This window comes from Pseudochaenichthys georgianus, chromosome 7 (assembly GCF_902827115.2).
Source record: "Pseudochaenichthys georgianus chromosome 7, fPseGeo1.2, whole genome shotgun sequence".
NCBI classification, from domain to species: domain Eukaryota; kingdom Metazoa; phylum Chordata; class Actinopteri; order Perciformes; family Channichthyidae; genus Pseudochaenichthys; species Pseudochaenichthys georgianus.
The window spans coordinates 26,900,350-26,924,168 of NC_047509.1; the positions used below are offsets into that span (position 1 = coordinate 26,900,350).

The window sequence follows — 23,819 nt, forward strand, 5'->3', positions numbered from 1 at the left end:
TAGTGTCTATGAATGTAATGTTTTTAAATCCCAAACATAGTACTTTTGATTTGTTAGAGCTTTCCAAAACTCAAAGAAGACTTTAGAGATTAGAAAACACAGAGTAATAGTTGGAACAAGAATATTTATTCAGACTAACTTTATAAAAGAGCCCTAAAGAATCCGTGTTTTTTGTGTTATATCTATACACTTGTTATAGGTAATACTGCTGGAGAGAAAGGGCCAGACAAGTTGGTACCTGCAGTACTGTAGGAAAACAAAAGTATGGTAAAGTTTGTTCAGAAGCAGCAGAAATCCCTAAAACCATTTTCCTGTTGACAACAAAATGAACTAAATCATTAACTATTGAAGTTGCACTATGCAGTCATTCTCTATATTGACTTGTGCATTGGTACATTATGTGTGTTCCAATCCATACACAAATGTGATGTGTTACTGTTTATAATGGTATAATACATCAAAGAACAGCTATACTGTATTTAGGCCCCAGATTTGGTGAGACACAGCAGCTTCTTTTAATGTTGATGAAAGAAATACCTCATAGGAAAGAGACACAGTGTGGTCTGTTTCCACTGCCAACATGTTGCTTAAGGTTGGTTGCAGCTCTTACGCTAGAAAGCCAAGTAGGTGACAGTTTTTTAGTTTTGGAATCCTAAAATAATTATTCGACTGTTTAGCATGGTGGGAGTAGCTGGTATATGTTGGGGGGAAATCCTCTCACGCACTTTGGCAACAGTTTCTTGCCATGACTGAATGTTTTCAGTGATGTCTGGAAGTCAGTGGAGAGTAGAACACATGTTTATTTGAGGATCAAACAACTGCTGACACCAAAGACTTGAAGAGGCCGGTTCATCCAGCAGTCCGGCTTTGAACTTCGTTTACAATATTTCTGTGTTTGTGATTGTGTTTGTGTATTGGATCCAGTTGACTTTAGCCTTGTACAACTGCATATTTGTGTGTGTGTGTGTGTGTGTGTGTGTGTGTGTGTGTGTGTGTGTGTGTGTGTGTGTGTGTGTGTGTGTGTGTGTGTGTGTGTTATGTGTGTGTAAATCTTAATATGTTGGTCCTCGTTTCCTGTTAGTATTATAGAATCAGACTTCTCTCCACTGAACACGGGCTGTTTATACTGGAAACTGCTCTCCATTTTCCAAACTTGCCTCCCCGGGTCACTCGTCACAGAACATGTTGAGCAGCTGCAGCTCTCTTTGCTGTTAGCTCCATGTTAGCTCTTCCACTTTGCTCCATTTACATTGCTCACAAACTGACTGCGACCAAGAAAGTGAAGTCATTTCAAGTAAAACTATCACATTTTGGCCCAAACTTCCTCTGTTCTCTTTACTTTTCTCTTTACTTTTGTTTTAGGATAACATGCTGTGTTGATGTACTAGAACCAAAAGCTGGGTTTTCCCAAATCGCCAATAACATTTCTAGCTTGTGGATGATTCCGACTCTGGCAAATCAGAATTAGTCTTTCAGATTTAAAACAAAAAAACAATGGCATTCAACAAAAAAGGAGAGGAGAATATAATACTGCCTCTTAGTCAGTTAGTTGGTTCTTATGACATTGCCATTTGTCCCTTTAGGTCCTTATTAGGGTTACATCAGTGCACTATTTTTGCAAACCCTGTTTAATCTACAGTAATATCAATAACGTGTATTCGATGATGTGGCAAAGAGGTGCAGAGTTCAGAACTGTCAGACTGTCCTGGATAAACTTGGAAGAGAAATAGTATGAGAGATATTTTCCTGGTCCTTGAGCAAATTTCCTGATTACATTTACAAATTACATATAATGAATGTGTCTCTGCCAAATTATGATGCTGGGTTATACTTACGTTAAACAATTCAGACTATAATGAAAATGGTTTGTAGCCTGTTACTGCTCATATTATTTTTCTTAAAATAAAGACCACATTTACCATAAGACAGTTTTTTTATGTCTTGAAAAATACATTTGTCTCCGCTACAGCAGCCAACATTTTTTTCTTTCAAATATCTGGAAAACATATGACAAATTCAGATGTCAAATACACTTTTAATCAAACCATTGGACTGGAAATGTTTAGTCAACCGGCAGTACAATTGTTTGTAACGTGGGAATTAATTATATGCAATGCAAATTAGCTTTTGTTGGACGCACATTCTCCTCCTGTTGTATTCGCCAAAATCAGCATACTCCTTTGGAAATCCTCTCAGTATTTCAATTTGTCAAGGCCAGGAGAGTCTTGCTAATGTTCCTGTTTGTTTATGTTAATGGAATATGTATAAAAGCAAATGTAACTTGATATTTACAATTCTATACCCTTTATTAACCCCCAAGACACTGTGGTCAGTTTAAAAGTTTAAACAGTGTGAAGAAGCAGCGTGGCTTCGCTAGGAAGGAGCATTTGTGGTCAGCCAACATCCCCTTGATATTCAAAAGGTTACAAAAGAACATTGCAAGCTTTTGTTCTAACAGCATGACATTGGCTATAAATGCAGTGATGGAAAAAATCCATTTGAAATTCTGGCTCGATTTTAAAACTACTCCCTAAAATCGCCCAGTGAGACAAAACCATATTTATCAGTCGAACCACTTCATATTCTGTTTAACCCATCACTCCCTGTATTGCCACTTAATCAGAGAAAGACCACACAGACACGTTGAACCCCAAATCCCACAGTAGGAGAGCAGAGGCATATTTCTTCTTTTCAACATGTCATTCCACTCTTCGCTCTCCTTGGCCACACAGATCTCTAAGACGACTCCCTGAGCAGTAGAACGGAAACATAGGAGTAACATAATTCTATTCATTCTAAAAGACCTCATCTATCTTCTATAACGATGTTGTGACCTAATGTACTGTCCAGCTTTTAACATTTCCCTCCAGGGTATGATTTGCGGGTAAATAATTAGAAGGAAATAAAATGTCAAATGTGCTCATCAGCATCCCCCTGCCTCAACAGCAACATACTGGCACAAGAGATTCCAACATACTCCTTGCATGTACTTAAGAACAATTGTCTGTGTAATTTATTACTGGTCTGGTTTTGTTTGGGTAGGAGTAATGAGCCAGCAGGAAAGAGCAATGTGGATGTAAACTATTTTTCGTACTGAAGTAACATGGTTTACATCTTCTGCAGCGCCGCAAAGCACTCGAGGAAATGAGCGTTTGAGAGGGACGTGGGCCACACACAAAATGACAGATTTACTAGACCCATTCACACACATGCACTTGTAAAAACACAGAGACTAGTCTACTACACAAGCACATGTCTATGTGTCAAAATCAAGGAAAAGTCATTATCTCACAAAATACATTTTATTAAAGTCGGGAAAACGCACTTATTTAGTACTTACAGTATGCATTCCCTCCAAAAGGTTTCGGTTAGCTGCCTAGATCGGAAAACAGGAGATTCAACAAGCCATTAAGATGTTGCACCCCTTTGTATGCCTCATGCATGCTCATATACCAACCCTCATTTGAGTATAGTCACCAACTTTTTGAGTCAACCTCAAAACGTTGGTGCATGCCATATTTTGTTCGAAGTTGGGCTTAAAAACATAAACTGAACGGAACCCTAACCCTGAAAACTAGCATAGTAATTCCTCCCTTTTTGTAGACAAAGAACAATGCACAATTTGATTACATGTGCCTCATCTCCATGCATGCACCCATGTTGAACAGCCAGACAGTCACAATGCAGATATGAGTTTGACCTCGTCCACTTGGGAGAATATCGGCCGGCCGGTCCCTTTCTTTCCCGCTAACACCCATTATGTCAGCTGCTGCTTTCACAGACACAAAGAAGGAAGTAGTCATGCCGTCTGCTTCCTCTGGACCTCTGTTTAGTACAGAAACGTCTCCATACTTGTTTCCTCAGTCATCACTTATTTTGTTCTTAAGTGTGTTTGAGTGTATGACCTTTTGACATTGTCCACTTGAATATCCTTCTTTCCATGTCAGGCCTGTCTCCATTCTAAGCTCGGCAAACACAGCAACTGAGTATGTTACGTATTTATTATTTAAGTTAAAATCAGAGTTATCGTTGGTGTCTTCATATCCCGTATGACTCAAAACATTTCATATTTAATTATCCCTCACATTTTTATTTTGGCACCAAAGCATTTCTGATGCTTTACAACATCCTTTGACCCGTTTGTGTTGAAACTTGCTTTACAACATTAGCATGTCACGTTGGCTGGAATCCAACAATCTGAGATATGAGTCCTACGTGGGACACTGAGGATATCACATTTCTTCTAATAAAGCTCTTTTCTTGGCCTTCATTATGAACATGTGGGATCAATAAGCCTCGCTAAGGAATCATTCTGGTTCTCTTCAGTACCCTGAAAATCAACTTATCTACATTTGGATGACAGTTACCTTTGCACCGTATGATTTGATTAGTATAAGGGCCCTTCCCTGTGTGTGTGTGTGTGTGTGTGTGTGTGTGTGTGTGTGTGTGTGTGTGTGTGTGTGTGTGTGTGTGTGTGTGTGTGTGTGTGTGTGTGTGTGTGTGTGTGTGTGTGTGTGTGTGTGTGTGTGTGTGTGTGTGTGTGTGTGTGTGTGTGTGTGTGTGTGTGTGTGTGTGTGTGTGTGTGTGTTGTACATTAATGTAAAATGTGTTCAAGAATGAATATTTACATGTGTCTGGGCAGAAATATCTTGCTATACCATGAACATGTAGCAAACTACTCATTGTGTCAGCTGTTTTAAATAAAGGGCCATGTAAGCTATACTTGGTTCTTTATCTGTAGGGTCAGTATCCAAATCAATAATTGTCTAGCCACATAGAACAGGAACTACATACGTTTGACATAGCTCTGTTTTAGTGAACTTCATTAAACAGAAATAGCAACACTTCTGATACAACATATTGTACCTTTCCCATAGTTCTTTGAGACAATATTTTAAATTGTGTGTATGTATGTATCTTTGTTTTGCAGACCGAGTGTGCCAACTTTGTTCGCCTTCTGCAGCCCTACAACCGCACCCACCTCCTGGCCTGTGGCACCGGGGCCTTCCAGCCCATGTGTGCCTTCATCAACGTGGGGCACAGAGGAGAGGTAAGCCGGTGTGAAGCAAGAGTGTTTGTATGTGTGTGTGTGAGGGGGTGGTTGATGTGCAGAACTTGGCGGACAAGAAATTGAGGGACGTTCATACACCAGAACATACGCACATAAACCCACACAGTACCTGACAAAACAGTAAGTATTTATAAAATGTGATATACTGTTTTCACATTTTTTTTGAGAACTTATAATTTATGGTATGCTGTACTGCTGAAATCTGTCTCCATTTCCTGATGGAAATGCTTGAAAACTGTAAACAAAAAAGAAGAAGTGACTATAAGGTTGGTTAAGTACTTTGTCACTCCTTAACAAGAATGTGCCAGTGTCATTGCTCTACTTTATATTAACACCTACAAAGTGCCATTGGAAACTATGAATATACTGTAGATCTCAACTGACAGCATGAACATGTTTCCAACCACATGATAAAATAAAGTCCAATTTCACTATCATTTTCTGCTTTGGTCTCCACCACCTAGTGAGAAAACAATATTTGGTAGCTAAATGGTTATATATTCACCAGCAATCATGTAATCATGCCTAACTGTTTGTGCTGTTGGGTTAGTACAGTGAAAAGTTAACTTATATGTGGGGGAAACGGCTCCTCAGTGGATTTATGGTTTATGGGGTATTATTGAAAGCTGCTGGACTACACAGAAAATGTGCCGACCAGAATACCAAAACAATGCATTGAAAGAGTTTAAAAACTAAGTCTGATGATCATTTTCTGTTAGGTCAGCATTGTAAGAAAATATTTTACACTAAACAGAGACATTACGTTTTATGTGAAAAGGATAACAACGTTTTGCGCCTGGCATGCACTTCAGGGCTGGACAGCCACTATAAACACTCTGGCAGTTAGGCTTTTATGATTACATTTAGTGTCATGTTTAAATCAAATATATTGCTGAATGACGTTTAAAGTGTTTCTATAACACCAGACAAGTTAGTACTTAGTATCCATGCTGACTAAAGTGAATCCAAAGTTAATAAAAGTTGAGAAATGTACGAGGAATGGCTGTCTAACTAGTTTTCAGCCATAAAGAAATGTCTGCATTATATTGCAGTAGTGAGACATTATGCCACTGTATCATAAAACATATGAAGAATTGTGCATATGCTATGATAAGGAATCAATGGGTGGCCTGTAAGCTATCCTGTGGAGGAGCCCAAGGTAATGGAACAAATATGGTAGGTGCCAAAACACAGCTCAGAATACTGTCCGTGCCCAGATCCCCGGGGTTCAAGGTTAAGCCTCAGCAGGCAGCCCCGCCATGAGTCTTTCTGTAGGGCCACTCAGCCGCAGCCTACGGTCCTCTATACATCTTTTCAACCTCACAGGCTGGCCCTCTGTGAGCAACTCAGCTCAGTGGGACCCTCTGCTGAGTCTCACACTTGGAGCCATTTGCAAGACAAGAATCAATGAATAGAGCTATTAAGAAAGACTCGCAGATCCCTGTTCCCCGGCGGTTCTCCAGAACGCAGCCCAGTGTGCCGCGCTGCCCAGCAGGGGGGGGGGGGGCGGTGGCGGTCAAACTGGGCATGAGGACAGAGAAAAGCTAGATGGCAGGAAGGGAAATTAGTCTTTTGGGTGGGAGAGTGCCAACATTTAGTCAGAAGAGCGTGTGTATGTGAGTGCACTTTAAGTACAGAAGGTGAAGTGTTTATGTTTTGGGTGGGTTTAGTTGCTTGTCAGTGTGTGTGCCATTTTCTGCCTCTCTGTTCCAATCTGTCATCCTCAGTGTGTTTTTTGGACGATGGGTTGTATTATAAATCATGATCAAAAGTTCACGTCTTCCTCTGCTCGTGCGGTTCACTTTATGCCTATACAATATACAGTGGTCTGCATGGTTGAGAACACCAAAAACGTCAATTGGGAATACAAAAGTCAGTGATATAGTGTCCAGGATTTGTTTCGCAAACCACTTGAACTAATCAACGATGGGCAACCTATCAAACCCTATATGTATTTGGGTTGTGTTGCAGTGATTCAGTAAATGAGAGTGGGTTTGTGAAATGTTTAGGTTGGCTGTGGACCTCGCTCACAAATGTCTGCAGGTGCAAGATGAAAAGACTAAAATAGCATGCACAGGTTTCAGGTAGCGGTGGGACCAAGTCATTTTCTTTCGCATGTCAAGACCAGACAAATCCTGAGTCAAGTCCTGAACTTTGAGATTCGTCATAATCCGCTCTTTAGGAAATCAACCCTTTTTGCAGATGGCAATTCGTTTTAACACTGCATCGTTTTTAACTGGTCATCTTCGGTATAATGTATTCCAGCTGTCATTTAGAAACGTCATTTTACGTCTTCATTGTTATCTCATTCCACTTTATGTCATCTTGGTTCCAACAAAGATGATCTATGGAATTTAGTGCTGACTTGCCAGGGATGTATAGTGTTAGCGTTAGTTGATTCAAGAAATGTTGGGTATTTTTGTATTGGTTTGGAGCAACCCATAATCTCCATAAGTAAAGGAGTTTTAGTCATGAGTGTTGAAACCCTTCAGTTGTTGACTAGCTTATGACGGGGAATGTCCCAAAGCTATCACACATTGCGGAATTGGTTTTACTTTCCCCAGGGATTACTGTTTGTATCTGGCATGCTCAGGTGCGCATGAAACGACTCCGAGGTTATGTCAGCTGTGCTGTGTGTGTGTTAAAACTCAAAACGCCTCACTGTCCTGACTGATGTTCAGATACCAGTTATCCTCCAGCTTGTGTGCGAGTGTCTGTGAGAATGGACGACACTACAGGGAGCCTGTCCATTTATTTAGGCAATCGTTAACTGGTGGAAAATACACACCCGTCTGTTTTTCTGACCTCTCGAGGGAACCCAGACCGCGAGCCCTCGGACTGGACTCTGGGTGGGATGACCTTTGACCTTCTAGGTGTTTCATCTCAGTAACGGGCTTTTGTGTCTCTCACATGCCACCTCTCTTGGTCTTGGGTTTGTGTTGTGGGTTGTCACCCAAATGTTGCGCAGAACCTTAAAAAAGTAGCACAAAAAACAATATGATTGGACTCGTTTTACACCAGCTAAGTTGAACTGAAGAAAGGTTTATTTTATGGTCAGCAATCCTCTGAAACAGTTCTTGGAACTGTTATCGTTCTCTAGTGTCAGCTTATAGTATCTTAACTTCATTTCATGAAGAGAAATTGACATTTATGTTGAAAAGTGCATCAGTAGTTCATATTCAAAGAATTCTGGGAGGACAAAAAGTACAATATTTCCGATTCAACTAAACTATTATGTTGTTTAAGATTGAAGAAATTAGTCTCCATGTTTTATTTCCTTCTTTAAGTGTGATACACACACACACACACACACACACACACACACACACACACACACACACACACACACACACACACACACACACACACACACACACACGCACACACTGGACTGCCGATGGTGAGTGACACAGCTGCCTTAGCAGTGTCATAGATATACAAATAATAAACCACCATAGTACAGTGGCGACATACAGAGGACTAGACCCCACATGCACACACAAACATTAATATACACACAGTCAAACTAAACAAATGAAACAAACTCGAACATATAAATATGTAGCGACACAGGCAGAAACACACACAAACACGATGAAAGACATGCATAGTCAAGCATGAATATAAATATATGGAAGTAAAAGTGGAGAGAGGCACACAGATTGAAACACACACAGCAAAGCAGATATTTTAAGGGAAACTGCTGAACACACACAATGAACACACAGATAGCCGACTGGCATCCTCTATAGTTTCATAATGTAGACCTAAAGCAGTTCAGAATTTCAGATGCTTTTTTGTTGTTGTAAAAGCCCACATTTACTCAGCAGTTCTGCTTCTTGGTACTCAGAAAGTCACTCGCAGAGTTACTCACTTCCTCTCACTATGATGGCAGAATTCCATGACAACCTCTGTAAGTGCTACGGGACACTTTTTAAGTCCTTCGGGGGAGAAAGCTATTCAGCAGAGCCAATACTGCAGTATGAAGTATAAGTGGAAGAAGAATAAATAGATTTAAAGTATAATAAAAAATGAATTATTTAAAAATCACCAATTTATTTTTCCTATATTTGTTGCCTTTGGGTGAAAGCGATTTCGTTATCGTATCATCGGACCTGAGGCCGTATGTTTTGGACACTCGGGTAAAGAGAGGGGCGGAGTTGTCAACTGATCACCATCTGGTGGTGAGTTGGGTCGAGTGGCGGGGGAAGCCTCTGGATAGACCTGGTAAGCCCAAACGTGTAGTTCGGGTGAACTGGCAACGTCTGGAGGAGGCCCAAGTTCAGGAGGCCTTCAACTCGCACCTCCGGTGGAGCTTTTCGGGCATTCCTGTGGAGGTTGGGGACATTGAACCAGAGTGGTCGGTGTTCAAAGCCTCTATTGCCGAAGCCGCGGCGGGGAGCTGTGGTCTCAAGGTCCTAGGTGCCTCAAGGGTCGGTAACCCTCGAACCTCCTGGTGGACACCGGTGGTCAGGGAAGCCGTCCGACTGAAGAAGGAGGCCTTCAGGGATTTGTTATCCCGGGGGATTCCCGGGGGATTCCCGAGGCAGTTGCAAGGTACCGACAGGCCCGAAGGGCAGCAGCCTCATCCGTGGCCGAGGCAAAGCAGCGGGTGTGGGAGAAGTTCGGAGAAGACATGGAGAAGGACTTTCGGGCGGCACCAAAGTTGTTCTGGAAAACTGTCCGACACCTCAGGAGAGGGAAGCAGGGAACCATCCAAGCTGTGTACAGTAAGGATGGGACGTTGTTGACCTCAACTGATGGAGTGTTAGGGCGTTGGAAGGAACACTTTGATGAACTCCTGAACCCGACAACTCCGCCCTCTATGTTAGAGGCAGAGCTGGAGTATGACGGGGGATCAACACCAATCTCCCGGTGGGAGGTCACTGAGGTCGTCAAACAACTCCACAGTGGCAAAGCCCCGGGGGTGGATGAGATCCGCCCGGAAATGCTGAAGGCTCTGGGTGTTGAGGGACTGTCATGGTTGACACGTCTCATCAACGTTGCGTGGAAGTCGGAAACAGTACCGAAGGAGTGGCAGACCGGGGTGGTGGTTCCCCTTTTTAAAAAGGGGGATCAGAGGGTGTGTGCCAATTACAGAGGCATCACACTACTCAGCCTCCCCGGGAAAGTTTACTCCAAGGTACTCGAAAGGAGGGTCAGGCCGATTGTAGAACCTCAGATTGAGGAGGAACAATGCGGATTCCGTCCTGGTCGTGGAACGACGGATGAGCTTTTTACTCTCGCAAGGATCCTGGAGGGGGCCTGGGAGTACGCTTATCCGGTCTACATGTGTTTTGTAGACTTGGAGAAGGCGTATGACCGAGTTCCCAGGGAGTTACTGTGGGAGGTGCTGCGGGAGTATGGGGTGAGGGGGTCTCTACTCAGGGCCATCCAATCTCTGTACTCCCAAAGCGAGAGCTGTGTCCGGGTCCTCGGCAGTAAGTCGGACCCATTTCCGGTGAGGGTTGGCCTCCGCCAGGGCTGCGCTTTGTCACCAATCCTGTTTGTAATATACATGGATAGGATTTCGAGGCGTAGTCGTGGGGGAGGGGGTCTGCAGTTCGGTGGACTAAGGATTGCACCACTGCTTTTTGCAGATGATGTGGTTCTAATGGCTTCATCGGTCTGCGAACTTCAGCACTCACTGGATCGGTTCGCAACCGAGTGTGAAGCGGCTGGGATGAGGATCAGCACCTCCAAATCTGAGGCCATGGTTCTCAGTGAAGGAGTTCAAGTATCAAGTGAAGGAGTTCAAGTATCTCGGGGTCTTGTTCTCGAGTGAGGGAACAATGGAGCGTGAGATGGGCCGGAGAATCGGAGCAGCGGGAGCGGTACTGCAGTCGTTTTACCGCACCGTTGTGACGAAAAGGGAGCTGAGCCAGAAGGCAAAGCTCTCTGTCTACCTGGCCATTTTCGTTCCTACCCTCACCTATGGTCATGAAGGATGGGTCATGACCGAAAGAACGAGATCGCGGATACAAGCGGCCGAGATGGGTTTTCTCCGCAGGGTGGCTGGTGTCCCCTTAGGGATAAGGTGAGAAGTTCGGTCATCTGGGAGGGACTCGGAGTTGAGCCGCTCCTCCTTCGCGTCGAAAGGAGCCAGTTGAGGTGGTTCGGGCACCTAGTTAGGATGCCCCTAGTTAAATCTGCCGCACCGACAGCCACATCATTCCTCCGGATCATTATGAGATAGCACAGACACACACACACAAACACACACAAACGGCACAGTCTGTTGCATATATTCAGGGCCGGTTCTAGCCAATTTGTTGCCATAGGCAAGATTGTAGCTATAATAACCAAATAAGTATGTGAACATAACCAATAACCTATAGCCAATAACAAATAAATGTAACTTATTTTTATTTTTGTTGTTCATTAATATCTTATTTTACCTATAAACATTTATTTATCAATGCATATCTTTTTATCTCTCCAGTTTTAAACAATATTTTTGGTTTACTGTCCTATAGTATACATATCCGTTAGAGCAGCTAGCACCAGATGCTAATAACAACAGCGGCGGTTGCGGTGTGCCTTCTCTCTCTCCCTCGCTCGCTCCCACGCTCACTCGCACTTTGGCTGTGAGCTGCGGGCGCCTGATAAGCCAACATCCCCTATCACTAACGGTACGTCCACACAGCAGCTTTTCAAAAATCTTGAAAATCTTGAAGCTGGGCATGTCTGACAGCTTGGGGATTGTTTGCGAGCAATGCGACCAACAACCAATCACATGAATCTCCCGCCCCCGACATACAAAGCAAAAAACCCCGGGGATTTTATGCGAGCAATATATATATATATATAAACTCCCCAAACAGGCGAAAACCTACCAGTGTCACCCACTGTCTCTGCCACCTCCCTCCATGCCTGGTTCCTCCGGTTTGTATCCCGTTAATAGTTCTGGTCGTAAAGAACCGGGTGATTTGCTACCGTAATTTCTCGTTTGGAATATGAGGAAATGAACTGCGGTCTGGTTCTCCCTGCTTACACGCGGTTTGATTGGCTAGCGCTTCTACTGTCAGATTTGCATAAACGTGTTTGATTGGCTGGCGCTTCCAGCTCAGCTTCAAAAGTTGAACATTGCTCAACTTTTGAATCCTGGAGATCCTGGACATCCTGGAAATCTTCGCTTCGCTCCCCCACAATGCAGTTCGGCGAAAAGCGAGGCAAAGTGACGTCATCCCCATTCAAAGTCAATGGGCAGAGAAGCGTTGGAAGCGGTGGAAGTTTCTTCTGAAGCTGCTGTGTGGACGTACCGTTACAGCGCCCATCGTACAGGGCAAATGAAACGTGTAACCGGGGTGAAAAGGGTGTTACATTTACTTAATTATGGATGTTGTTACATCAAGGCCGAAAATTAGGATGAGCACCAACGGTCAAAAATGTTTTTTTCCCTCCCAGAGCTGTCAGCGCAGCACCCCCTCAGATCTGGCGCCCTAGGCGACCGCCTATGTCGCCTATGCCTATGCCAAAAACCAGCCCTGAATATATTGTATAAGATGCGCATTGAAATGTTGGACACTGAAGTGTACGAGAACACATGTAGGCTACGAATGTTCAGACAGAGATGAAGTGATGTTAACTTCCGTTACCAAAAAGTGAATACGTGTAGAAAAGAATAAGGATGATTAACGAGGGAAGTAATATACCCTGGTAGAGAATGAGATGTAGAGCAGATGGAAATAAGAGTAGAAATTCAAGATAGAGAAAGAATGAAAACATTCATGTGAGAAGGAAGGGAAATGGTGTAATGGTCGACAATAGACCCAATGAACATTGATATACCTCAAGACCTTTTTATGGTTCAGTTTCGCTATGAGATAAAAACAATGTGTTCGTTAGTACAGAAGCTATCATCTTCGTCTTGCATGTCATTTGTCAGTAGATGCCATTTTCTTTAAATGGAGCATTTGAAACTAAGGAAATACATGTGGTACGATTTTAAAATGGAAATAATCAAACCGTGAGTGAAGTGAAAATGACAAAATAAATCCTCATAAATTACCTTGATTTACTGGCCTGGAATGATGTAGGGCAAGACAAGATTCAGAGTTCTTTAAAAAAAGGCCTCATCATATCAAATGTAATGAAGTGTGATGGTATGCATAAGCAATGTGTGTGCTGGTGGGCTGTACATGTGCACTTTGAAACCTGTGAAGCTCATTCAAACCTACTTAGAAACATTAAAAACGCTACATGTGGATATAATAAGAAATTAATGAATTTCTTGACACCAGTTGGACATACCACTATATATATAATCTTTTAGTGTGTTTCTGAGACTTAAACTTTGCCGTATCCATGTTGCTCAGCACGAGTTTGAGTGCACGTACAAAACTTAATGTGCGTGGGAGTGCGTATTGTCCACTGTTTTTGTCCTGCTGATTTCAATGTCATCATCTCCCCAGTGATCTCCTTCCAAAGAAAGACGCACCCCCCAGTAACAATACTCCATTGTCTGCAAGGGGAACAGAGAGTCCCCCCCCCACACACACAGTTCACTGTAAGGACATTTAAATCAGTAATCACACAGGACGTCTTGCTGTAGGTCCTGTCGCCTTCCATTCCTTTTTTTCTGGAAAGTCTACTACTTTTGGACTTGCGTTGATCACGCCCAGCAGCCTGGTACCCAGATGTCGCAGACCTGGGTGTAGAGAGGCTAAAAACAAAAAGGTCCTTTGTCCACAGTGACCCTGTTTCGACCTGGCAAATCACACAATCCAAGGATGTGGCCAGTGTTTGTCAGGTGAACACAACTCACTGGTTAATGAAGACAAAGGAACCGCTATGTTAATTGTAGTTGTCTACTTGCTCCAGTCCCAGTTTTTTTAACCTACATTTGATTTTTTTCATTGATTATTCTCAGTTTCTTATCTTATTGTTGCTTGCTGCTGAAAACATCACTTCCTGTGCAGCTCAACATTGTTTCTTGGAAAAACAAAACGTGGCGCTCCTCAAAGCAAACAGAAAATGGATTCACGAATCTGCTTTTGGTTCTGTAAAGTTGGCAAGATGTAGGGAAACCTTTTTACATGTAAATGTCATGGATTATGGCTTTATTTATTTACTTGGTCAGTTAGGGCCCAGTATGTGTTGAGTGAGTTTTATGACACTATGGGTCAGGAAACCTGTTTTTACTTGAACTGTCAGAATTAGTTTTAGTATGTAGTATCTGTAGTTTTTATGTTATAATTTATTTTTTCTTTGTCACCCTGCTGGATTAATCTGCACTGGAAACCATGTTAGACACTTTTTGTCAGAACTCTGGCAGCTACGATGATCCTGCATTTTCCGTTTCTCAGACAGCGTCTTAGTTCTCAGACAGACATGAAGTTCAGTGGAAGGACAAAATACCAAAACAGCCTGCTTTGAAACATATTGTCTTATAGACCACATGCAAGAATTAATGATATTAATCCATGTTTCTTTCCTCCACAGCATGTGTTCACCATGGATCCTACGAATGTGGAGAATGGACGAGGGAAGGTTCCACATGACCCCAGTTACCCCTTCGCTAGCACCTTCAGTGGTATGTCCCATGCTGTTTTCCTTTATTTCTAAAACGTTTCTTAATTGGTTTATTGGGTGAATATGGCTAAGGAACCATTTTCCACAGGTCATTTGGCCTATAGTTGGTACAATTTTATTGAAAAATGGTTGCACCCCTTTTTCCTCTTCTTGTTTCCTGTCTGCCCAAACTGTAAAAGTAAAAGCAAAAAACCTATAAAAAAAGACTTCGAACACTTAACATATAAAATCCTAATGTTGTTGTTATACCCTATTTTCCGAAGTCTTAAATAAGAAATTCGCAAGTTATTGCGGTCAAATTAAAGTTAGCCTTTTTGTACCTTGGTATATTTTATCTGTCACATCTAATTATGTAAAATGACCCCAGCTTCTCCTTCGCTAGCTCCTTCAGTGGTATGTCCCATGCTGTTTTCCTTCATTTATAAAAAGTTTTTCAATTGGTTTATTGGGTGATTATGGCTAAGGAACCTTTTTCCACAGGTAATTTGGCCTATAGTTGGTAGCATTTTATTTCCTGTCTGCCCGAACTCTAAAAGTAAAAATCCTACAAAAAAAGACTTCAAACACTTAAGATATAAAATCGTAAAATGTCGGTGTGATATCACTACCCTATTTCCCAAAGTCTTAAATAAGAAATTCACAAGTTATTGAGGTCCAATTCAAGCCTTTTTGTACCTTGGTATATTTTATCTGCCACATCTAACTATGTAAAATATCAAACACACATGGTCTGTTTTGTACACGTATCCCCTCTCTGCACAGATCTCTGCTTTGTTTTAAAAAATCATAACCTAAAGAACAGGAACTATGACCTGCTTTGGCTCTGGCACACGCACCCTCTGGAGCTGTGCTGAGTAGGTTAAATAGTTCTGGGTGTTTCTCTCTGAATGTCATTAGGTATTTGGTTTGTGAAATATGGTTGATTTATTCCAGGGATCCTGGGAGCCTCTGAGGAAGGAGGTGTATCAGCCCTCTATCGCAGCTTCCTCTCTCTGCAGCTGCTTTGAGCATCAGAACTTATCCCACAACGCATCATGTTTGGCAGGAAATCATTCAATTAGAGCCAAACACTCATGCAGTTTAGACCCCAGTAGAGAAATTCAACACATGGACAAAAGACAGAACAGAACAATACTGCAACGTCCTTAGGCCTGCAGAAGTGTATTGTAGATAACTAAAAGACAAATTAAATGTTGGGAGGGATTGGAGTTTTTTTCAGTTCAAATGTAAACTTTCAAAACAAAGAATGTGTAAACGCTGACTCGGCAGATTTGTTGGCCTTGTCAAAGTCAGCAAGGTTTTGTAAGATGATCGGACCTTTGGAATTGAACCTCCTTAAAGGACTGCTATATTCAGGATTTCTGTTTCCGTCTCTGACCGTGAACACTGACCTCTCTATAGATTTCCACTCTTCAGGGATCAATGGAGTGCAAAAGGCAGACACTGTAGAAAAGATACACGAGTCGACAAAAATACAGACACAGGCATAAATATAGAGCTTAACCAAAAAAAAATGAATATCATAAACAAATTAAAATGGAGAGGCCAAGAAAGAAACAGTAAACGATGATGAATCAAGCAAACAATGATTTCCTCTTCTACATTTCAGGATCCTCTCCCAAAAAACACAAAGCTGTCATTACCAATTTTAGAATCTATTGTGTGAACATGAAACACACACACATACGTGTGTGTGTTTTAGTTTTAAGGTTAAAGAAGGGGTGTGTGTGTGTCTTTCTAATGCCTATTTATTTTTTCTTGTGCCGTTTTTTCAGCTTGATAAGATAAGAATCATTCACGCCAATGAGATCACTGTCTGTGGTCAGATGTATGGCTTCATTGGTCACTGTGTTGGGAAAAAATAGGCTTTCACTTATATCCCTAATAATTCTTCATTATGTGATTGGTGTTGTAGGGATTTCCGTTTTACCGCTAGCTGGGGTTGCTTTCTTTTCTAATAACGGATTACCCTGGCTGCTTTAGGTTTTTCAAAGGTTTATTTACTGTACTGTATTTGCTACAGGAAATATTGTATATCTTTAGGCCGGAAAATCTATATTCTGAGTTGTTGAAATTTAAACTGAGTCTATGCTTATAGTCTCTGTGGAGGATGTACTGTACGTCTTTGAGTTTCAGATTACTCTCCCAGTGTGCTTTGAATTGGTTTCATTTCAATTTCCTCTTTCCTTCCATGCTTCATTTGCTTCTACAGCAAATCATGTTTTCTGTCACCCATGATTTCCCTATTGTAATTATATGCCAATCTTTTTATTTATCCCTAATCCGTTTCCTTTATTACTGATGTTCTTTACTCTGCTGTATTGACCCTTCTTCTCCGTCTCCCTCCACCCCTGTCATTGCCTCCCTTCAGGTGGGGAGCTGTATACTGGACTGACGGCAGACTTTCTGGGTAGGGACTCTGTGATCTTCAGGAGTATGGGAGGTCGCTCCACCATGAGGACAGAGACTGACCAGAAACTTCTCCACGGTAATTCTTCACTGTTTAATCAACCTCTTCCATCAATCATGCCATCTTCATCCCTTTGCTCAGACCACGTGTTCTCTTCTTTAAATAGATTACTTTAATACTAACGTCCATGTCTCTTCTTCCTCTGCAGACCCTAAGTTCATCGCTGCGCACCTCATCCCAGACAATGATGACAGAGACAACGACAAAGTGTATTTCTTCTTCACTGAGAAGGCCACGGAGGCAGGGGACAGGGAGGGGGCCATACACACACGTATTGGACGAGTGTGTGCGGTGAGATACTTTATAAACACTTCACAGTAAACACATTTACTTTGCGACCTGGTGGTGTTTGCATTAAGTCTGCAACAGGTATCTAGCCATGCAGATACTTACGTATCAAAGTTATTATTTAATCTCTTACCGAGCCTTGTGCTGTCAGAAATGACACATAACTAAACAGAAAGTAGAGGAACCTCTGCAGTATGTAAATTAAAAACAATCCGTTATCAGTTATAGAAAATAATTAAATACCCCACTTGTACCAGTAACATAATATAATCAGAAAATCAGGTTAATACGGGTATGCTGGAAAAGATTGAGAGATGATCTGTTGTCAGGTGGGGATGAGTGTAGCCAGATGGTCAGGTGAGTCATGTAATACTATTCCTCATGGCCTGACAAATATCCAGTCCAATATATGAGACATCTGCAGGCGTGTTTCATTTGAAGAAGAAGTTATAATCTGGGAGTCTGGGAGTCCTTCTGGGCTCATTTGTTTTCTGGAGAATTCCGTTGGTGTTCCTAAATATCCAATTTCCACCCATGCTTTCAGTCTGATGATATTCACATTCTCACTAAAGTCCAATGGACGAAAAAGTGATCGAAAAATACATTTCTTGGGTTTATATTTGTTCCCTCCTTGAAAGAGACAAATGTCTTTCGGAGCAATCACATGTTAACATTTCCCCAATGGACTGTGAAGGCATCATGATATTCAGAATCATATGAGTTCTTTCTCCTCCTGAAGCTCATACAGCTGTCAAATAGGCCAACTGATCCCTGTCTGCTCTGCACGCTCTCTCACATTCTTTCACGCATTGATATGTCTTGGAAAACCATATGTGTGCTGCGTGCACCAGAAATAAGTATGAATCGTAGAATACACACACACACACACACACACACACACACACACACACACACACACACACACACACACACACACACACACACACACACACACACACACACACACACACACACACACACACACAGCTGCAGGATTTCCTTAGCGTCAGTTTGACTGGGCCAGAAAAGTTTGCCAAAACTTCTCGTACAAAATCCCACCCAAACCTTCAAATTATAGCTTTATTTGTCATCCTCATCTCCCTGTATCCTACTCCTCTTTCTCTCCGTCTGTCACTCATTCTCTCCCTTCACACATTATATTATTTTCTCCGCAGCACTCTTTTCCTCCCTCAGGCAAATCTGAATAGTTGTCTCCACTTCCCCAGTGGTACTCGTGCCAAGAAGCTCATTATCACCGCCGATCCCCATCTCACACACACCCTCCCTCGTGATGTATTGCACACTAATTCTCTGCAACAGACAAGCGACTGTGTTCTACAAAACGTTTAAAAAGGCTACTTTAGTGTATCCTAGTTGTGTACAGAAGTATTAGTCTATTGTTAGGTAGTGTAGGTTTTGTCAGTGTCAAAATATTTGAAAAGAAAACAGTGATTACAAGATTTAAGTGCTGACTTTCATCTTTAATTTTATGGCTTTAACTACTTAAATCGGATATACTGTACAGCTTCAAGTCGTTTATTTGTAATCTTTCAACAAATCAAAAATGTGCATCAAAGGGCTTTATAATCTGTACAGTATCTGTCTTTAGACCCTAGATTTTGGATTAGAAAACGTCTCTAAAAAAGCCTTTAATGTGAAAACATTTAAAAACCACAGGAATAGGTAGTGAAAACCATTTTGCTTTCAGTCTGGTCAACAACATTCTTTTATTTCGGTTTAGGTTCATGTTCTGGCTCCATTCTCTTAAGGGGACCATGTACAAAAATAAATCCAGTCCTGCACTGTTTCACCCACTTCCTATACACCTAAAGCTGCTCTAACCTCAGCGTTTCAATCAAAATCCATTTTGCTAGAGTACAGAGCCAAACAATGAAACTGTGTGTGTGGAATTGAAAATGCAGCTGTGTTTTATAGATTATATTTCTCTCTTTTTCCTGCCAGAACGATGTTGGAGGTCAGAGAGTGCTAGTGAACAAGTGGAGTACCTTCGTAAAAGCCAGACTAGTCTGCTCTGTCCCGGGACCTCATGGCATCGACACACACTTCAACCAGCTGGGTGAGATGCACACAAATATCTTTTGTACACACTCTCGTCCTAAGTTAACATGCATTCTTGGACACAACAAATGCATAAAAACACACATTCACGCATTTTACTACAAAGAAACACACGTTCTAAAGGGGATTCTTTTTTAACATAAAACAGAGGATGTTTTCTTGCTGAGGACCAAGGATGAGAGGAACCCAGATATATATGCCATCTTCAGCACCATCAGGTGAATAACCATGAAGCATGCTACTCAATGTGTATACCGGTTATACCAACATATTAACAACTCTACCTTATGTAACTGATGTCTTATTAAGCTTTCTCTTTTCTTATCATCCAGCTAGTACTTAGAAAATAGAAATTGGTGAAGTAATTTGTGGAAATGTTTCCCTTTTCTCCTCCACAGTAATGTATTCCAGGGGTTTGCTGTGTGTGTGTACCGAATGGCTGACATCAGAGAGGCCTTCAACGGACCCTTTGCCCATAAAGAGGGCCCTGACTATCAGTGGGGGGCCTATGAAGGCAGGGTCCCTTATCCAAGACCAGGCGTGGTGAGTGAGGGCTTACAAAATATATCACCCTGTAACCTTGACTTTACTCAAATGCTTCGGTTTCAAAACCCTAACTGTACCTCAACCTTACTGTACTTACCATGACCAACATACAGTATGTCCCACAATACATTCTGTTCTTCTGTTCAAAAACATTATGAAGAAACATAAGATATCCTACACTTCATATGCTGATGACACACTGTTTGGCAGTACTATAGCTTCTACTGATATCTGTCCTATTAACTGGTAAACTATATCAATGGCCAATTATTGAAAGCTTAAGTTTGAAGACAATATTAAGACATTTACATCATAGGTATGTAAATGGCGACAGAAAATTAAATACCGTAAGTCGGTACACTGAGCTGTTTTAAATGCTGACCTAACCTTTAGATACGCATCTTACTGTCACTCAATCAACTTGAAGACATCTTATTACATAACATACATTTCACATAGATGTGTCAGATTTAGCAAAAATGTTTCATACCTTTTTAAAAAAACACATCCAACAGAAACTGGTCAATGCATTCATTTCAAACAGTGCAATGTTATTTTTGTAGAATACCAATAGGTAAGCTAAAGGCTTTAGCTATTAAAAAACACAGCACCACAAACTATAGGTTACTTACGTAACCCCAGTCCTCAGAGTTACATGAAAAGTGAGATGTCTCACTATGGGATGCGCCTCATCGCGGAGCAAACAGAAGCATCAATCTCATTACGCCAATCCTGATTGGCTGGTGATCTTGACGTCAGCGTCAGGGAATTCGCCCCCTATAAGTAGCTTGCTCCACAACGCATGCGTCATTCAAAATAAGCACCTCTTTTCGCTTCACCATAGCAAGGAGGGCCGTCTGGTGAGACATCTCACTTCATGTTACTCTGAACCTGGGGTTACGTAAGTAACCTATAGTTCTCATTCATAACACTCCGTTCGATGTCTCACAATGGGAAATTGTAGCTCCCGTATTGCCAGACGAGCTTATCTCGAAAATCACCGATCAACCAGAACAGGTAGAGTCCCGACTCAACAAGGTGCCCAGTACTGCTCGGGCCACACTTGGAGCGGAGACGTCTAGCATGTAAAAGCGGACAAAAGTGAGCGGCGAGGACCAGCTCGCTGCTGCACAGATGTCTTGGATGGAAACACCCTTGAACAAAGCCCAGGATGTAGCCAGGCCCCGAGTCGAGTGAGCCCGCAGACCCGAAGGTGCTTGCAAACTCTGACTCGTATAGGCCAAAGCAATTGCCTCCACAATCCAGTGGGAGAGCCGTTGCTTAGTAACAGGCTTGCCCTTGTGAGTGTTAGCCCAGGACACAAAGAGTTGGTCATTAAGACGAAGCTCCTTTAATCTGTCCATATATGTGTGTAAAGCCCGGACTGGACACAACAGATCCTGCTGCTGCTCCCCGGAGGAAACCAGCGGCGGAGGAAATGCCTCAATGTCAATTGGGGTACACGAACCAACCACCTTTGGTGTAAAGGCAGGGTTGGGCTTCAACAACACTCTCGTTTGCCCTGGGGCGAACTGAGTGCATGAAGGATGTACAGACAGCGCATGAATATCACTGACCCGCTTGGCGGATGCCAGGGCCAGTAACAGCACTGTCTTGAGTGACAGATGTTTCATGTCAGCTCCTTCCAAGGGTTCAAATGGGGTCATTCTGAGCCCATTTAAAACCACTGCCAAGTCCCATAAGGGCACCAGCGACCTGGAGACAGGGAGGAGCCTGCGAGCTCCCTTCATAAAACGGCAGACCAAAGGATGTTGGCTAGCCGTCTTACCCTCAAAGCCCACATGGCATGCAGCAATAGCAGCCAGGTACACCTTGATCGTGGAGAAAGCTCTGTGTTTATCGATCAAGTCCTGTAGAAATGATAAAATCACCCCGACAGGACATTGAAAAGAGATGTGTCCTTCTTGAAGGAACCACTCCTCAAACACCCTCCACTTACAGTTGGAAAGAGACCTGGTGGAGGAAGCTCTCGCACTCTGAATAGTGTTTATCACCTTCTGAGGGAGTGATATATCTCCGCCAGCCCGTACGTTGCGGGCTAGGGCGGAGCCATCAGGAAAAGTGTGTGGCGTTGCTCCTTCACTCTGGCCAGAGTTGGGGGTATCAGAGCCAGGGGTGGGAACGCGTACAGAAGACCCGGAGGTCAATCGTGTACGAGTGCGTCCCCGCCTAACGGTGCGTTTAAATCGTGCATTAAAGAGAACAGTTGTCATTGAGCATTTTTTCTTTATGCGAACAGATTTAACGCGGCTCTGCCGTAACGCACCCACAGCGGACTCACGATCCTTGGATGAGGAGTCCAGTCTGCATAGAGTGGTGCACCTCTGGACAGTAGTTCTGTCCCGAGGTGCATCACTCCTGGTACATGCGTCGCTCTCAGAGAGAGGAGACGTCTGCCGCTCCAATGGATCAGTTTGTGTGCCAGTGTGTGTGACTGGAGACAACGCAACCTCCCTTGGCGGTTCATACACGATTCTGTGGTCGTGTTGTCTGTTCTCACGAGGACATGGTGTCCTCTGAGAGAAGGCAGAAAGCGTTTTAGGGTGGGGAACACCGCTAAAAGCTCCGGGTGATTTACGTGCGCCCGCTGGAGGACTCTGCTCCTCACCGGGCGACCTTCGTAAATACACTATCAGCCCGTCTGACCTGCGTCCGTGGTGACCACCTTCCGTGAAAGGACAGCACCCGTAGGCGCGCCCCGTACTAGAAAAGTCGGGTGTATTGCCACTACGCATTTTATAATAACTAATACTCTCTATTTCGACAATCCCCAGCCGGCACTGCGCGTGCGCTGCGCCCTCGGCCTTAAGCCTGGATGCGTCAGCGGCAAATGTTTTATAACAAAAGAATCAACCAATGTGTGACATGTGTTTGTGCGGACTTGAGGATGGTTTTGAGGCATCTCTCGAGGCGGCGGGAACACAATCAGAGCTGGGGAATGAACTTCCAGCTCTGTCACAGAGGGGAGAAGGAGGGGCTGTCACGCCGCTCGCTTCTTCTTCCTCGACTGCTGGCCGAAATTCTGGGTTGGCTGCGCCTGAGCTGCAGCCGGAACCGGAGATCATCTAGGCCAGCTCGCCCTCGTCTCCAGCCTGGGCTAGGGACTCGGGGCGGGCTGCGACCTCTGCTTATCCGGTGCTTTAAACCGAGCAGAGTTCGAGGCAGCTTGGGCGAAGGACTGCTGCTGCGAAGGCAGAGGCTGGACCCTTCGAGGGAGGCAGAGGTGGAGTGCCTCGTCCTCCTTCTTCTTCGTCTCACACCTCCTTTGCATGGAGGCGAGAGCGGAGCCGCAAATTCCCTCGGGAACGATGGGCATATCCAGCACATCCTCCTTTTCCCGGTCTGGGAGGTTCGTGAGGTTGAGCCATCTCGCTCTTTCCTGCACCACCATGATCCCCATTACCTTACCCGTGGCCTGGACGGCGCAGCGTTGGACACGGAGACAAATGTCCGTGACTGCTGCCATCTCATCCAGAGTGGCTGCCCCCGGGTTACCCGACAGGTCCTCGCAGAGCTCCGCTTGGTAAGCGGTTAGCAGCGAGGACACATTCAGGGCCCTGGCGGACAACGCTGCAGCTTTGTAGGACTTTTCAGTCATTGTCGACTGACAACGGTCCGACTTTGCTGGCAGCGTGGGGTTTCTGCTCGGTGACGGGCCCACCTTCGGTAGGAGGTGGGCCGCTACCAGTGGTTCCATGGGCGGTATGCGGAGCAGGCCGAGCTTCTCCATTCCGTCACAGTCTAGGGAGGAGGCACCCTGGATTGGGACCTTGTTGCTGAAGGGCCGGTCTCTCCACGAGACCGACACCT

General features: G+C 43.5%; 1 protein-coding gene across 2 annotated transcripts in view; it reads left to right on the plus strand.

Annotated features, from left to right (window-relative positions):
- Positions 1-23,819, plus strand: part of sema3bl (sema domain, immunoglobulin domain (Ig), short basic domain, secreted, (semaphorin) 3bl) — an 81,707-nt gene that overhangs the window by 42,230 nt on the left and 15,658 nt on the right. For both annotated transcript variants that reach the window (XM_034086821.1, XM_034086822.1), the window contains exons 4-10: positions 4,931-5,050; positions 14,516-14,606; positions 16,977-17,093; positions 17,224-17,366; positions 19,326-19,440; positions 19,591-19,660; positions 19,841-19,985. In XM_034086821.1, coding sequence (XP_033942712.1) covers positions 4,931-5,050; positions 14,516-14,606; positions 16,977-17,093; positions 17,224-17,366; positions 19,326-19,440; positions 19,591-19,660; positions 19,841-19,985 — 801 coding nt within the window. The remainder of the gene's footprint in view (positions 1-4,930; positions 5,051-14,515; positions 14,607-16,976; positions 17,094-17,223; positions 17,367-19,325; positions 19,441-19,590; positions 19,661-19,840; positions 19,986-23,819) is intronic.